This window comes from Xyrauchen texanus, chromosome 15 (genome assembly GCF_025860055.1).
Source record: "Xyrauchen texanus isolate HMW12.3.18 chromosome 15, RBS_HiC_50CHRs, whole genome shotgun sequence".
Lineage (NCBI taxonomy): Eukaryota > Metazoa > Chordata > Actinopteri > Cypriniformes > Catostomidae > Xyrauchen > Xyrauchen texanus.
This window is the reverse complement of record NC_068290.1, coordinates 17,716,887-17,734,838: the sequence shown is the minus strand read 5'-3', so window position 1 is coordinate 17,734,838 and position 17,952 is coordinate 17,716,887. Positions and strand designations below refer to the sequence as shown.

The 17,952-nt window shown below is 36.2% G+C and overlaps 1 protein-coding gene across 1 annotated transcript in view; it reads right to left on the bottom strand.

Moving 5' to 3' along the window:
- Window positions 1-17,952, bottom strand: part of LOC127655921 (lamin-A-like) — a 30,153-nt gene that overhangs the window by 2,710 nt on the left and 9,491 nt on the right. Inside the window, exons 3-12 of the mRNA XM_052143991.1 lie at window positions 8,375-8,531; window positions 7,742-7,867; window positions 5,317-5,487; window positions 4,958-5,083; window positions 4,216-4,436; window positions 2,623-2,911; window positions 1,353-1,460; window positions 1,129-1,248; window positions 928-987; window positions 117-332 (exon numbers count right to left, since the gene is read on the bottom strand). Of these exons, the coding sequence (XP_051999951.1) occupies window positions 117-332; window positions 928-987; window positions 1,129-1,248; window positions 1,353-1,460; window positions 2,623-2,911; window positions 4,216-4,436; window positions 4,958-5,083; window positions 5,317-5,487; window positions 7,742-7,867; window positions 8,375-8,531 (1,594 nt within the window). The remainder of the gene's footprint in view (window positions 1-116; window positions 333-927; window positions 988-1,128; window positions 1,249-1,352; window positions 1,461-2,622; window positions 2,912-4,215; window positions 4,437-4,957; window positions 5,084-5,316; window positions 5,488-7,741; window positions 7,868-8,374; window positions 8,532-17,952) is intronic.

Here is a 17,952-nt window from a genome sequence, read left to right as displayed (position 1 = left end):
TGTTGTAGTGTATATAAATGTACACACACACACACACACACACACACACACACACACACAAACACACAAACGATATCAGTCATCTAACAAAAACTAGAAAAAAACAATAAACAAACCAGTCTGCGCTTGTCGTTGCCCATTATGAAGTGTGAGGGAGACACAAACGCTTCAGGCAGCCCTCCTCCACTGCAGAATGAGCGAGACGCACTTGACACTCCTGAGCTGGCCGACACGCAGGTGCTGTTTTTGTCTGATGGCTGGCCACAGGAGCCACAGACCACCGTGCGACTGCGGAGGTTGTACTCACCATCTCCGCATGTGCTATGGGCGGCCTGCAGGGGGAGACAATGAGCAGTGAACAAGAGAGACAACAAAGACCGAGAACGTATTATAGAAAAAGTCTGCGCTGGCAAGTCTCAGTTCATTTTACTGCGATGAATCATTGCGGAAAGGCCACACCCAAACAAATCCCAAACAAAGCCTTTAACAAAAGTATAGATCTGGGGAAGAAATACGATTATGACCACAGTGATTAAGTACTACACTAGAACAAGTTCTTTGAGGAAGATGCTGAGTTGAAATGAGGTGTTCACTTGAGATCTGGGTGTACAGGAATTAATCCGAATCTTAAAGACCACATGAAATCAAAATGTTTGTTTTGGGGACCTGGGTAGCTCAGCGAGTATTTTCTTTTTTGTATGCGATCAACTGTTTTTTTATTGGTTTTATATAAAGAAGGTAAATTACAGACTGCCCAGATTCTTCACATGAAACATAAAAAGTGATAGTATATACTGTCAACACAGTACATGCGTGTCAAGTGATTTTATAGTGCCTTTTATGGACCCATGTTTTAATTGAAATCTTGCAAAATTAAAATATATTTTTAAAACAAATTGTATAAATAAAATACAAATAACTATTCACCATATCATCATCTTCATCATCCTGGTATAGAGTACGTGTGACCTTCCTCATGGCCATTTCCTGGAGAAACGAAGAAACAGAGAAAGCGGGAGGCAAATTAGTCACCTCCGCCTCAAATCACATTAAACTGTATTCGATAAGATGTTGATGAATCCATATGGACATCAACAATGCTGGATGATTTGTTTAACATTATCTCACCTCCCCACTGGCACTGACGAGGGTGGTTTGGAAAATATCTCCACTACCCCATGAGTTCTGAGTCTTCCATACCAGATCAGATGGAGGGTTGTGGGTTCCACCAGCTCCTGCAGCCCAAATCTGACAGCAGAAAGAGTGAGAGTCTGGAGTGAGCCACATGTCGCACTGAAGTGAGTCAGAAATGTAAACACTGGTGATTATTGCATATGTAAATCATCACGTACTGTGATAGTCTGCCCTGCCTTCAGGGTAAATTTCGGAGGGAATTTGTAGATGATGGGAGTGCCGGAACCAATCTGCCTCTTCACCTGCCAGTGTCCCAAAGTTTGATCCTGGTTAGAGAAAGAAAACTCATTTAATAAGCAAAATGGGTTTATAATGTTACATTATTCTTTGAAAGTTTCTTCAACTATGAGTTATTTAATTGAAGACATTTAGAACATAAACTGTCTTAAAACATACTTTTCACACTCTCACTAGTTTATTTGTCAACTAACAATGCCTAACCATGAATATGCATGAATAACAGGAGCATTCTGTCATTTTCTAATTTTTTGTACACCAACAAATGTTTGCACCACATCTCAAGTTATGTATAGGGTTTGGTAGCATTCTGTGGTGAAAATTAAATTTTAAAGCAATGAGGAATCAAATTTCCTTGGTGTTTTGACATATAAGAGGTCATTGTACTATTAAAAAAACAAACTGTTTCGGAACTTAAAAACTTGCTTCTCACTGCAAAAAGAGCATTTGTTGAAACCAAGCTGCCAAAACAACTAATTATTTTCTTCCTCCACATTGTGATGTCACACTGTGGTACACATTTGCATCTGATTGCCTCCACAACACATCAACACCTACGTTACATTATCACTTCTGTAGCACGGCCAGTAGCAGTGAGCAGTGAGATGGCAAGTAAAAAATAGTGCAGGTCAGTCAAGAACAGAGAGCCCATCAGAACAGTGGGCATTTACTGTCAAGTCTTAAAGCAGCATCAAAACCAAGCGTATCTGACAAAGGGTCCAAATAAGGGTGGCAAATGATCATGTTTCACAAAAATATTAATGTTTTTTTTGGTGCAAGGAACTTTACTAATATTATAAGTTAACCTCAATGAACATATAAAAAAAATAAAGCAAGGCATGTCATGACCCCTTTAAAAATCATAAGAGTGCCTTGACCTACTATGGCTTATTTCAAAACCTATGTTTGCTAAATACACACAATGTAATTGGACAAGGATAAAACCATAAAATCTATACATAAAAGGCATTTGAAAAGTAGCAAAAATAAATAATGAAGACCTGATTATAAGTTTCCATTACAGTTGTAATGCAACCTTCATATAACTAAAAAGAAAACAAAAAGGTTGAAATCTGCTATTTTTGATAAAAAAAATTAAACCTCTGAGACATAAAAATTCCCATAGAAGAAATACCCTTTTACTGGTTCTCACCAAAGTCTTTCTATCAGCAGTTATCCTTCTTTTCTCACCTTGTCAGACTTGTTATTGAGCCGGACATATTTGCCCTCCATGTCCACTTCATCCACGGTCACACGGCCACTGGCAGAGGCCTGCTGGGAAACGCGTGTGCGTGTGACGGTTCCACCAACCACACTGGAGGCATCACTGTCATTATCGTTCATACGGCGCTTTTTGGCTCCGGAAGAGGTGCGACTGGAGCTGCTCTGGACCACACGTGTGTGAGCATGAGTACCAGAACCAGAGGTACGGGTCACTGTCACACTACGCACAGGAGGTGGACTAGGAGAGAGGCGCAGCCTATACAGAGAGATAGGGTGGATTTAAAGATCATATTCTCCATGTAATTATGGTAGTGAGCTGCTTGTCTACTTTTGTGTGTGTGTGTGTGTGTGTGTGTGTGTCGTTTAGTTTTGTTACGTTTATTTCAGGGTTCTCACACTTTTTGACCCCCCCCACCCCACCCCACCCGATTCAACTCATCAGCTTGTTAGTGGAGACACCAAGCCCAATACCTGAACTGGGTGTGTCAGAAAATCATTGAATGAACTGACTAAAAAAAAAAAAAAATTCACTAACAAATCAGATCACTATGGTTTTAAGGCCCACGATATACTTCTATACAAGTTATTCTTCGTTCAGGAGTAAAAATTATTTTGAAACAGCTGAGCAAAGGTAAAGTCTTTGCAAACATTCAGACATCTTCCACATCGGAGCCGTTTAGAAGTACATTTAAACATGAGGATGCTCAGTAAAACCTTTACTAATGTGACATTAAAATGTGTTATCAATGACTTAGTGCCTAATTTTACGAGTATAATTCACATGAGGGTCAGTAAAAGAAGCTGTTTTAACCACTCAATGATGATTTAAAGTAATATATGCAGTACCTAATGTGCTATTTGTCTTGTTTACATTATGAATTCATGATGCTAATGTGCTAACAAGCTAAACGTGGACATAATTGACACCAATTACACTGTTATTGTCATTTATGATAACACCGATACTATTGCAAAGATGGGCGTATAAGAGAGTGTTAATGGGCAGAATACAGAGAAAAGAATGACGATAAGAGAGACATATTTTAATTTGGACAGATATGAGAATGGCTTTCACTGCAGATGGCACATGAGTGAATGGGCACTTATGAGTACTTGAAAAGATTTGATTCCTTTTGTAGACTAATTAAACAAACAATTACAAAAATTGCATGACATGGTGCACCAGCTCGCTAATAACTCTGTACGCCGGTGTATTCTTGTTGACTTATCTTGACTGACTGAATAACGTAAACAGAATTAGCTTTCGGTCTCAAAGTAGGTGGAGCTTCAGGTCACACCTTCTCATGATGTGGACAATGACAGTAAGAAGGTATTTAGTAGCTGGTAAGAAGTTCACCCCAGCTAGCTGTTACAAACACTGAAACGAACTCAAAAACACATTATTTTTGGCAAGATTTTGGTGTAACTGAGTTCACACCAAGTTTCCAAGCCTAGAAAATTCTATTTTAAAATTCTCTAATTTCTCATAACAATGGTAACTCTGTTCTTGGTTTATTCCATGTAGCGCTCGTGCAATGTTAGTTAAATCCCATCTCTTACCTCTCCTCCTCGCCTTCCAGAAGTTTCCGGTAGGCACTAATCTCCATGTCTAGTGCCAGCTTGATGTCCAGCAGCTCCTGGTACTCATCCAGCTGCTGCTGCATGCGCTGTCTCATTTCAGCCATATCTTTCTCCTTCTCATCAAGACGACGACGCATGATGTCCCTCTCTCTGGACAGAGCCTCCTCCAGCTCACGGATCTTGGCCTCTCGAGAAGCCAACTAACAGACAACAACACAACCATTACATTTTATTAAAGTAAATGAATGTTACGAGAGATCCTTGTGCAAGCCTGTGATTAATTTTCTTAAAATAATATTTTAAGAATTTTTTTTTAGACTTTGTAAGAGCAGACATAAATAAGATTTGTATTTTAAGATAAAACAATACTTCCAAGGAAGCAAAATAAAGTTTTGGGAAATGATAGTTGGTTAAAAAAGTTGGATACAGAGTGAGAAAGGGAGAGAGCTTGAAAGTAATATGCAATTTAAATGGATAAATAGATGCAAGAACAAAAGGACCAATTTCAAATCAGTATGAAAATAGTTTTTATTTTTAAGTAAGAAGACCAATCATAGCCCATGTAAGAATACATTTTACCATGTACAAGCAGATTTTACTGAAAATTTCACTATTAATGGAAATCACCAATTGATTCCTATGAGATTTTATGTACAGTTTGTCTGAGTAAGCAACTGTAACCAGGGGGTTACATATTTGAAATGTATGTATGTGTGTGTACCTGTTTTTGTAGTTGAGTGAGCTGAGAGGTCACACCCTCTATCCTCAAACGTGTCTGCTGTAGTTCCTCATGGGCGGCTCCAACCAAGTGACTGTTCCTGTCAGCCGACTGACGAGCATTCTCCAGCTACACACACAACAACAGCATTACTATTAAATGACAGATATGCTGTATAACTTTGAACCTAAAACCTTTCAACAAATACTGCTGGCACTTGATCAGTCAGCAAATATGTATAAAGTGTGGGCCGGTTCCTTTATTTGACCAGGTGCCTCCAGGGGGATTAAGGTGAAATAGAAGATCACAGTCATTTCGACATCTACCACATTTGACGGCTCTCTCTTTTATTGTTGTGTTACCTTGGAGTTGTATGTCTTCTCAATCTCCTCTTTGTAGATGCAAAGCTGCTCTTCGTGTTGGGCACGGAGTTCAGCCAAAGCCTCGGACAGTTTACTCTCCAAATCCAGATGACGGGGGTTGTCTATCTCCACCATACGTGACTCGTGCCTGCGTTTAGACTCACGGAGCTCCTGTGGAAAGGCATCAGATTATCAGAGTCAGTCCCACAGGCCTATGAAATACTGCATGTTATCAATGAACTGTAAAGATCCTGTGTAAGGAGCATGAAACAGTGTGCATTTTCTGCAAATATAGTACACTTCAATGTCCCATGGATTTAAAGCATTAGTAGCACAAATAGCATGCTTTGCAAACTATTAAAATAAAATTTGCATGGAAAGCAACTTTTTTTAAACACAATTTTAGATTGTGTCTCTATCCCCTTAAAGGAATAGTTCACCTAAAAACGAAAATTCTCTCATCATTTGCTCATCCTTATTCCATTCCAGATGTGTATGACTTTCTTTCTTCTGCAGAACACAGAAGCAGATACTTAGAAAAATATCTCTGCTCTGTAGGTCCATACAATGCAAGTGAATGGTGATCAGGCCTTTGAAGCTCCAAAAAGGAGATAAAGTCAGCATAAAAGTAATCCATATGACTCCAGTGGTTTAAACAATGTCTTCTGAAGCGATCCAGTTGGTTTTGAATGAAAACAGACCAACAGACCAATTTTTGGAGTTCTGGTCAACATTCACTCGCATTGTATCGACCTACAAAGGGATTCTTCTAAATAAGAAATTAGATATTCTTATAAAAATCTTAATTTGTGTTCAGCAGAAGAAAGAAACGTATTAACATGTGGGCGAGTAAATGATGAGAGAATTTTAAAATCATAAACCATATCATCATTTTGAAATAATTTGCTCAACTAATATTCTATTGATTGCAGTAAATATTATGGTAGCTCTTTACAGGTTGTATTTGTTAACATTAGTTAACATGAACAATGAACAACAATTTTTCAGCACTTACTAATCTTGGCCAATGTTAATTTTAGAAAAATAATAAACGTTTAATATTGAAAGCTCCATATGTTAACATTAGTTAATGAAATATGAACTAACGTGATCTAATAATGAATAATTGTATTTTTATAAATTAACATGATGCAGCCGGTGCCAGCCAAACATCACTTCTGTCTATTACGATGAACTTCAGAGGATGAACTGATGCCAACTCCAACCATAAGACATGGGATACTTCATATGCCATTGCCTGAACCTTAGGATTTAGGATGGACCACACCGAACCTCACCGAAAGTACCGGCCAGGTTGAACTGCGATGTACCTCACTGATCTCTGCCTGCATCACCTCGGCCTATTGATGGACTACACACTTGAAATGGAATACATAGACCATCAATTGCCAACAAAACCCTTCATCAGTCAATTAACAAGAACAACTGCATCTATGTGAACATCTGCAGTTAATCCAGGATGGACTTCAAAGACATTATTCATTAATCTTACAGTTCATACAAAATCTTTGTTTAAACACTGACCCTTAACACTTACTTAGTTTCATAATTTTAAACCATGACTTGTGCTATACATAAGTAATATTGGCATTATATTCATGATGTTAGCCAGAGAGGAACTGACCCCCACAGTGAGTCTGGTTTCTCCCAAGGTTATTTTTCTCCATTAACCAACATTTTATGGAGTTTTGTGTTCCTTGAAACAGTTGCCTTCAGCTTGCTCACTGGGGTTATAAATACAATTATTATATAATTACTTATTTTTAAACAATCCACAATCTTATTTGATCAAACTACACAATGATGACTATCATTTATCTTCTGTTAATAACTGATCTTCTGTAAAGCTGCTTTGAAACGATGTGTGTTGTGAAAGGCGCTCTACAAATAAAAATTACTTGACATTAACCAAAATTAATACATGCTATAAAATATATTGTTCATTGTAAGTTCATGATACCTACTGCATTTACTAATATTAACAAATATAAACTTATTGTAAAGTGCTACCAATATTATTTTTAATAATTAATTGAATTTAATTGGCAAAAACATATTTAAAATGTGTACTGCATTATTTCCCCCATTACAAAAATGTAATATTCTTTAAAATGGTGCAGCCCAAGAAGTAACCTTATTTGAACCCTTTCTAGAGCATGACAAGAAGCCAAATAAATAATCTCATTCCTTTCACATTTTTACAAATATTGTTGTATAGTATGCATTCATCAAGCTCAACCAACCAACCATCAAGATCAAAGACAATTTCAAAGAACCTCTTTTCACTGACCAATTCTTGGAAATAATATATATTTTTTTTTACATTTCACATCCTATTTTGTTGCCTATTCATGGAAAGCGTAATTTGAAGGAGTGCTCAATGCACTGTAGGTAGATATGAGACCTCAGAATAGATGTTCTTCTGGAATTCCAGCTCCTCCTTCAGGGTCTGGATGCGATTCTCAGCGTCCACACGTCTTAGCATTTCATCCTGTAGTTGCTTCTTAGCATCTTTAAGACTGCCTTCAAGCTGCAACACAAATATTCATTTTAATCTTTAACTTTTTCAGAAACACACAAATGAAATAAAAATGCATTGATCTTGGTCATATTACTTATATTCACACTTCATTCATAACATGACTCTTCTAAAGTGGACTTCACCTTTTAGTTTGTGCTACATTTCTTTAAAAATAAATGCAACCTGGTTTGATATTTTGTTGTTAAATGCAAATACATTCCTACATTTTAAATGTGGCTTAAGTGTCTAAATACCTTTGGGGACACTGCTTTGACAACTGGATAAAATTGAAGCTGAATCTTAATTTCTTTAGGTGAGTAAGCAGTCATTTAGTAATGCCTTTATCCTAAGTGACACTCATTAGATGTACAGTCTATCTAGAGCAACCTGGAGTGAAGTGCCTCCCCCAACTGCTCAATAATGATAGCTCACGGATTACACCTTGTGGGGTTCTCCAACCTTTTGATTACATGTCCAGATCTTTAACAATTTAAGAAGCTTTTTTAGAGTCATCACCTTGGCCAGTTGGGCTTTCAAGTCTCTGACTTCAATGTCCAGCGATCTCTTCTCCCCCAGTGCTGTGGAGAGTGAAGCATCCTTGGAGTTCAGCAGAGCTTCCAGATCCTTCAGCCTGGCCAGAGCTGATTCCAGATCCGACTCTTTCTTCCCATTCCTATAGTCATAAACATAGAGACAGCATTAGAGCATTTTTTTTTTTTTACATAAACACATAGACAAATACAATTATAGGTAGATTATTATAGCCCTTCATGCAAGTATGTATGTGTAGAGAGCCTCATATTTCAGAAAATGTGAGTCACATTGGAAACAACTATGGTAATTTTGCACCAAGGCCAGAGTTAAAGTATCACAGTAGAGGATTAGATCTAGGATCAAGATTTGAACGATCGTAAAATAAGAAACCGATTCAGAGACACAAACTCAATATGCTGGCAAGTAGCAAAGCTGTAATAATCAGTCCAATGCAAATTAACCTCACTCTGCCCAGAATTTTGCATGGACTCATTTTGTACCAAAACCCAGGACCCTTTAAAATTTGTAAACATTAACTTTAAGAGCCCTCTCTTAAACTAGAGCAGGATTTGGGCCTCCAACAGTGAATTTAAAACACATGTGCATGACTGCAAGGAACTAAACAAAACCTTAATAAAACACAGAACGGGAGAATGGTTTGGTAAACAAATCAATAAAATAAAAGATGATTAATAGTTTTATTACAGCAGTGACTGAATTGAGGCAAAGTCAGATTTAGAGTAGGTTTGCAATTTCAAAACTCAGAAGGATAACAAGGCCAACATTTACAGGCTAAAATGACAGACAAACCTAAGAATTGCATTCATTGTCTTTAGTTTCTTATCCTCTGCAAACATATCATTATGCTTCAATGTAACACAGAGATATGCAGTACAATTCCCTAAAAGACATCTGTTCTTTTTATAACACTTTATAATTTAGTGGTCTTTTCTGTGCATGCCCGGATTATATTTCAAAAGGCTTGTAAAATAGCTGCTCTCAATTATTGGTGTGATTGATGACCAACCAGGGCTTGAAAAAATTACTACTTTGCCAAACTTTAGTCCCGAAAACACACTTCCCACACACACACACACACAACTCAAATGCAGCATGTGTGAATGGCCTTTAAAGGGATAGTACCCTGAAACATGACAATTCTGTTATCATTTACAGAATAATGGATAATAATTCCAATTACTCATGTTGTTGTTTACCTATATGACTTTCTCTCTTCCCTTGAAAACAAAAGGAGATGTTAGGCTGAATGACAGCCTATGTAACCATTTGCTTTTAATGTATAGAGAAATATGTTATGAAATTGAATGGCGACTGAGACTGTATCTCTTTTGTGTTCAATGGAAGAAAAGTAAGTTTCAGACAAAATGAGGGTGAGTAAATGATGACAGAATTTTTCAGGTTTATTGGGTTACTAATTTACAGACAATTTAGTCTTTATTTATACTTTAACTTCTTGTTTTTTTGCAAAGAAAGTAGCTGGAAAACATGTAGATCTGCTTCTAGAACTGTGCTGGCTTCAGCGGTGGTGGAGCAGAGGTGTGCGAGCGGAACACTCCCATGGGGCCTCTATCCTGAGAGAAGCAAATCAACTAACTTCCCATTCAAAACAACAGAGGCTCAGATTCTTAAGTCACATTCTTCTCTTTCCAGCTACATATCAGCAATAAAACATCATGAGGCTGGAAACCTGAAAACATATATTAAATGTATGCAAGGGAAATTTCCCGACTGAGATAAAGTCCTCTAATGGACAAAACTACATTACTAATAACTCAATAACTATTCAACAATAGACATCTGCATTATATAGAAATCTGGCATCTGCATGCACTTTTCCTAAGTTTTTATAGGATATCTTTTCCACATAAATGCTGTACCCTGATGAGGAACAATTATTTGTTTTTTCTTTCTGTAAAGCAAACAGCTGAACTATCCATTTATGAACTATTTCTGAAGCAGTTTTTTTTTTCCAATTCCAGACGTAATGACACAAACAACCTCTTAAATATATATCCTGAATTTTACCTTCAGAGTAGGTCCAAGAGTATGTAAAAGCAACTTCCTTGTAAAATAACACTTCAATGAATGATTAAGGAACAGATCAAGGAATTTGATGCAAAAATATGGAAAAATCTTTTCTGAAGGTAAAATTCAGGATAGACATTTAAGAGGTTATTACATCTGGAATTGAAAAAACAAAAAAAAAATCTATCTGGATACTTCAGCTGTTTGCTTTACAGAAAGAAAATAAGTAATTGTTCCTCATCAGGGTACAGCATTTATGTGGAAAAATACTTGTACCTGCTAAAAGTTGTTTTAATGGACACAGACAGAACGGAGAATGTGCAACTGGAGCAGTTACAGTGAACGCGTGTATACAGTGCGTGGCTGGGCATATTTTTGTGAAGCCAATGGCATAAACGCACAACCAGAAACACAATCTCACAGTTCACTGGAACACTACACTCTTCTGTTAAAGGTATTTGGTCATCAGGTCGTTCCTGTCAACATTCTGTATACCTGTTTTATTCTGTATTTATTCTGATTACAAAATATCAGGCAGATTTTTTGAACACCATCTACTGAAGAGTACATTTGGGGGAAACATTAGAATTTCAATTGATCTGTTTGTTTTAATGGGTGTTTCTAGCTGAATACATTTCAGTGGCCCAATTCCTTGTTTGGTTGTATGCTGTTTCTATCATCTATTATTCATCATTTAATTTTTGTCTGCCACTGTATTAGGTCTGTTTTTTGTTTGGTTCGTTCCCAGCATCTCCAGGATCTCTCAACAGGAAGTCACACCAACCAGAGGCTTTTTAAAGTAGACAATAGGAGAACACATGCTTATATTACATCTATCTCAAGTCAAATTATCCTTGTTGTTGACTGGACAGCCCAGACGTGATCAAAATTGGGATAATATGCTCATTGCACTGCAGCTTTGAATGATGGGAGCAAAGTGCTTTACATTAGTGGTTCTCAACAATTTCAATGTGGGTCAAGTATGTTTTGATAGGGTCATGAACAGGATGGAAAAATACATAAGAATTATCTTTGATATTTAGACATATAAGAGGTAGCTGTATGTGTATATATATATATATATATATATATATATATATATATATGTAATCTGTGTGTTCATGATGTCACAAACACTGCTAATTTGCATGTACACATCCCACAACAAACATCATTGCACCCTTGGCCCCGCCTATTAACGCTCAGTTCATATTGTATATTGTATTACTGAACACAAAAAGGGACCCATCTGGGCTATTTTGAATTATTTTTGTATATAAACACATACTACACAAATGTCTTTGATTGTTGCCTTGTCTTGATGTATTTTGTACCACTTTTAAAAGATGCAATGTCAAGTTACAACTCCAAAAAACTGTTCTGCCTCTTTCTGTTTTGAGAACAAACTCATCCATGATGTGGTCTTGCACCCATCTGTGCTATATTTAATTGTTGATGTATGTAAACATACACTAGATGGATGTCATTGACCGTTTATATGTGTTTCTGGCGATGTGCACCTTATAATGTGCGCCAGTCATAATACGATTTAAGCTTGGCAAAGGAACTGTTATTAATGGAATGGGAAGTTATAAATACTATTGGACCAGACTGCAAACCACAAGTAACCAGTTTCATTCATAAATATTCCAAATGCCATAACTATTTGATAGTATATTATTGTATAGAGTGTTAACAGTTCTGCTTGAGTGAAAAGTTCAATATATTTGGATGCAATGTGTTGGATGTGTAATGTGTAAATCCTGAAATTTAGTTTTAAAATGTTGAGGGGCTTGTGTTCATTCTTTTCCTTTTGAGTTTAAAATATGTCTGTATTTGAGTGGCTGCACAATGTTAGCCGATCATAACAGTGGTAATTTATGTGGAAGTAGTTTTAGGCCAAAACCATGTTTTAGACAGAGGGCCAGAGACAAGGCGTTGTTATATATATATATATATATATATATATAAAAACAACTTTACTAACATTATCAGTGGACCTCAGGGAAGACAATAAAATTATATATATATAAAAATTGCATTTCATGACCCCTTTAAAAGGGAGAAAACACTTCCCATTTTAAAGGCAGTTGACACTTTTGGATGCAAATTAAGAACATGAAGAGGTTGCATTACATGCCCTTATCCTTTTAAACCATGAACAAAACTAGCGCAGGATAAAAGGAAGTAGGACCTAGACAACTGGGTTATTAATTTAGTATCATGCTGGATGCCATTGTTAAGTATTTAAGTAATAAAGTATTATTAAAATGCAATACATTTATTTATTTATTCAATAAAAGCATCAGTTCCAGTAAGTATTCATTAAAATTGTGTACTTTTTGTGCATGGCTATGTGTGTGTGTGAGAGAGAGAGAAAAAAGGTGGTGGGGGGGAGAAAGAGAGGAATGTATCAGGTCAGCCTCAAGCTCCTCTATGAATCACAGCTATATTTGTATTCTTCTGTGACGAAATGAAACCCTTTGCTGAAGGGTTACCATGGCAAAATGGCTTAGTCTCATAAATTAAGGTGGAAATATGGATTGTGTTGCCATGTTTGAGGAAAAAGTCAACTAAAAATGGAAAAAATGACCAAGAATGAGGTTTCCCCAACAACCAGTTTGTGAACTGTGTAGCCAAAACCCACTGCAGCCAAATCCCACAGTTTGAAATCGTAAAAGTTAAAAGACACAGATTTTCCCACAGAATTTAAATGTAAAAAAACTGCTGATTAGCCATTCATGTTTGATTAGCCATTTATGTAATTGCTATACTCCTTTTAAAACAATTGAATTATATCATTATTATGCATGCTCTTTTATGGCATTATCTTATTTGAAAAACTTCTAATATCTAAAAACTTACTTGTAACACTGCAGGACTATTTAAAATTAACTAGATAAAAGTTTAAATGTAAAGATGGTGGGCAATCACAGCACCTAAAATACACACTTTCCCTTTTACATGCACCCAAATGTGAAAATTCTCTCATAATTTACCCTCATGCCATCCCAGATGTGTATGACTTTCATTCTTCTACTGAACCCAAATGTAGATTTTAAAAGAATATCTCAGCTCTGTAGGTCAATACAATGTAAGAAAAATGCAGTAAAAACATAAATAGTACACAGTTAATCATAGAATTTATTGTTTTGTATGACACTGCAGCAATCTGCTCTAAAGGAGCTTGTAGAACATATCCCTTTTCTTCTTTCAGCTCAAGCAAAAAACAATATGCATATGATATATTTGAATAAAAATTTAGCATACCTTAAGTAACTTCGATCAAAGTTTTATGACTGTTTTATGTTTTTATAACTGGACAAAGTTTCAGCAAATGTGTGTTTATAGCCTCAAGACTGAAATATGTTGGGGGATTTATTTAACACTGTAGTAGCTCCTATAATAATAGTTATATAAGCTTTACATTAAAACATTCAAACCTGGCCACTTTAAGATGGAACAATATTTTTACGAACTACATTTTTATATAAAGAATGCTTGGGTGTTGTGGGCAGTTGTCAATGTGTTGTTATCCAGTTGCTAATGTGTTCTAAGTAGTTGTTACATGCAAAGCAAAATAGTGTTCCCTGTATGCCTAATTGCTCCAGTTTACTAAATTAAATTACAGCGTAAAAACAGACTGGTGCAATCAAATCCATTTCATCAAACTCCAATCCCCGCCCCCTGCTCCATTCAGCTCCACAATACACAGATTCACTGCTTTTGACGTAAACGTGACTGACACTTCTACTTTTCACCGAGTCTGTATGGGTGGAGCACACGTGTGAGTCAATCTTAAAAAAGAAACGTCTCAAAGGGGTTTCCCATTTTTCTACTTGACAGCAAATAAACATTTCCCTTTTAATTGTTGAGCTGCTTCTGACTCACTCTCACCGACTATAGGGTCTCCATGATGTCTCCATGGAGACCGAGTGGAACATGCAGAAGAAAACACTCATGGTCAAGAGGAAAAAGACGGTAGCAGGGTCGTATAATATGCTCTCAACATAAACACAGACTGAAAATAGCTAGAAAATGTCCACGGCAGAGCCAGAAGTAGCCCGCTGTAATATATCAATGGGTTCAAAATATGCAAATAATGTCAAAATCTTGTTTAGAATATTTACACATAGCAGCTGTGCAGTTGGAAAAGACTTGACTAAGCATGACTTAAAATTAGATATTAATCATGACGGTACATATATTTTTGTTGTTTTAATCATGGGACAAGTAAAAACTTATTCTGATGTAATCAGTATCACAGATGCTGTCAATAGATTTTAAGTTGTATTTAGCCTGGAATATTTTTATAACACTACCTGTCATTTAACAAATAAGGTAACGCTTCGGATAGACAACATTCTGTTTCAGATGGTTGTGCAGTTTTAAAACTGGTGCTTATCTAATATGCTTTTGGTACTCTAAAGTTATGCTCAGTTTATAAACAATTAAAAAAGACAAATTAGCAATATAAATCAGCATGTCCACATATTCACCTTTTCTGTGTGCAAGTCACACCACTAACCCACTTTCTGTTCCAAGTGAAGGTAGTGCTATGGAAATCTCATTGGTGGATCAGAAGGGTGTGGCTTTATACATGTACCGGGCATGTACCCGATCCATGACTGAAGCATTGAAAAACACAGAGGATATTATTCTCAATCTCTGATTCATTGGCACAGGACAGATGCAAAAGGCATTCTCTCTCAGAGTGAAATAAGTGTTTTATAATTGATATGCTTCTTCAGTCTAGCCAAATTAAATAGTAAGACATGCATGCCAAATCCAACAGCTGATATAACGAAGAACATTAATGCACAAACAAGCATTTTAATGTCAACTATAATGGAAATAGCCTTGAGTATGGATTCTTTAGGTGATTCTTTATAAGTTTAGGAGCCTAAAGACAACAAAGAATATGTGGCACATTCCGGCTGTTGCCTTTTGTACTGCAATTATCAAAGCAATTTTAGCCACCTTGTTTTTTTGAGCCACATTTAGTGCAGCAAAATTTTTATTATGTAAATAAACTCATATAGCAAGGTACTAGTAGATCGTATTTATTTCCTTAGGCCACGTGTAAATAGGATGTGCATAACCAATTAGAAATTGAAGCAATTTGCCCGATAAAGACACATTAAATGACTAAGTGTAAACAGGAACACCTAAGTCTAATCTACCTTGCAATATGTATTAATAAAGACGGTTTTGTTTCAGGGTTTATTAACAGTGAGGATAGAAAGAGGCCCTGCCAGCGTGGCAGCTCTGCATTTAGGAGCCGCGGATGGTGACTCACTCTCTCCCTTACGTCCGTAAACCATACACTCCACCAGAACAGCCCAAATTACCGTAATTTTCCCTCTCTTTCTCCTCCCTTTCTTTCTCCAAGCCCAGTCTAATATAATCACATAATGCATCAAAGGATCTCCGGCCTTATGATCTAAACAGTTTTCCACTGACATTTCCATTGAAAAAACTAAACCAGATTCCTTTAACCTTCATATCCAGCCCTCCAAATATAATGTTTGCCTGTACACAGCTGCCTTTGGTTAAGAATGGGATGGAGATGATGGTTTGTGTGTGTGTTTAGTATTACTCTGCCAGTTTTCCCCCTTTATGAGTGGTTTGGATAAGGAAATGGGCAAACATCAGCTCCGGCTATGAGCCACACGGAACTGCCACGTGACAATTCCTTCTCTCTCTTCATAATCACATTGATTCATTGAACATTTTAGAAAATTGAAAACTGCAAATCAACAAACAACCAGTCATTGACTACCAACACATTTTGTGACACTACCAAATTTTCAGCACCTTTATATTTAGAATATTTATGTTATAAGCCTACTGCTGGCTGTATTACAGAAACATCCAAACTATCTAATCCTGTTTAGATCCTAACTTGCACTTCTCATATCTAACCTTTAAGACTTCAACTTCAAGACTTAACGTGATAGTTCATCAAATATAAAAATTCTGTCAACATCTCACCCTCATGTAGTTGCTATTCTGCATGATTTTCTTCCGTGGAACACAAAATTAAATGTTAGACAAAATCTAAGGGACTGACAATCTCAATCACCATTCACTGTCATTGCATGGAAAAAAGATGCAATGAAAGTTAAAGGTGACAGGCTGTCAGTCCCTAACATTCCGCCAAACATCATCTTTATGATAGGAATATTCTGTAATATGGCCCCCTGTTTATTATCATCCTTGATATGCATTCATAATGTTAAAAGTACGATACCACCTTTGATCTAATTAATAATAAAAAAATATATATATATATTTTTTTTTTTTTTTTTTTTAAAATGGACAGTAAATGGTTTGGCCTTCATGTATAATTGAGTTCGTGTCATAATGGAACTACACTTGGTTGCTTTACACAAAATTCAAAGAGAAGGGAAGATCTTTGCAATACAACTCTGCACACAGGTTAAATCTGAATACTCAACAAATGACTTGCAAATAAAAACAACGTTTGAACTTTAGAATCATTGGATGGCAGTTACATAAGTTACCGAATGAGTCAGTAAGTCTAGGACCCTTTCAAATTCAACCACAACCAAATGAAAACTACTACTCTGCATGTGCATTTGGGAGAAAGTGTAGAACGTGTGTGTGTGGCTGTGTGTATCATACCTTTGACATTTTAAGAGTAAAAATACTTAATATGGAGTAGAAAAAGTTATCATAAGTGGGTGTATCTAACCATATATGTATGCATGTCTAGGCTAGTGTGCAGTTCATTTTCCCATCAATTTAAAATTATTTTTTACAAAGCAAATAGTTTTGACTCTAAATTCTGATTGTAAGTGCTGTACAATGACCATTAACAAATTATATTTAAACAAAATGCCACATTGCTTGGCTAACCACAATCAGCCTACATTTTGAATAATGAACAACCTGTATATAACTTGGCAGAAAAACTGTTTATTCCAGTAAATACTGTAATAATAAATGCAACTATTTATTGAAAATTGGTGTCTTTTATCATATTGCTGTTGCCGCTGTTTCATAACAGTAATAAGTTAATCAAGTACGTTACAGTAATTTTACCATGGGCAAGCAGGAACCTGCTTCACGTTGTGCCCAAGAATGTCCTTTACCCACACTGAAATTACTGTAACGTGCATGTTGGAATGACCCGTGATACCATATACAAAAGTCTATTATTGTATTTTTTTATTACTGTTATGACATGAAACAGATTCTTAACCATCAAGGGAGAGGATTGTTTTCCAGACTGTGCTTTTCGAATTCAGCTGTGTACCCACATTAGCAATATTGTTTTGAAAGATGTGCATGTTTGTTTTTTGTACAAGTATAACATTTGGAAATACTAAATGTTTTCAAGTTTCTTTTAAAACAAAAAATGCAACAAGTGATTTACAATAGATGTAAGAAAGACCAGCAAATACATTCTTTAAAACAATGTTAAATGGATAGTTCACTAAAAAATGAAATAAACAAATATTTGCAACAGTTTATTTTACGCTTAATAG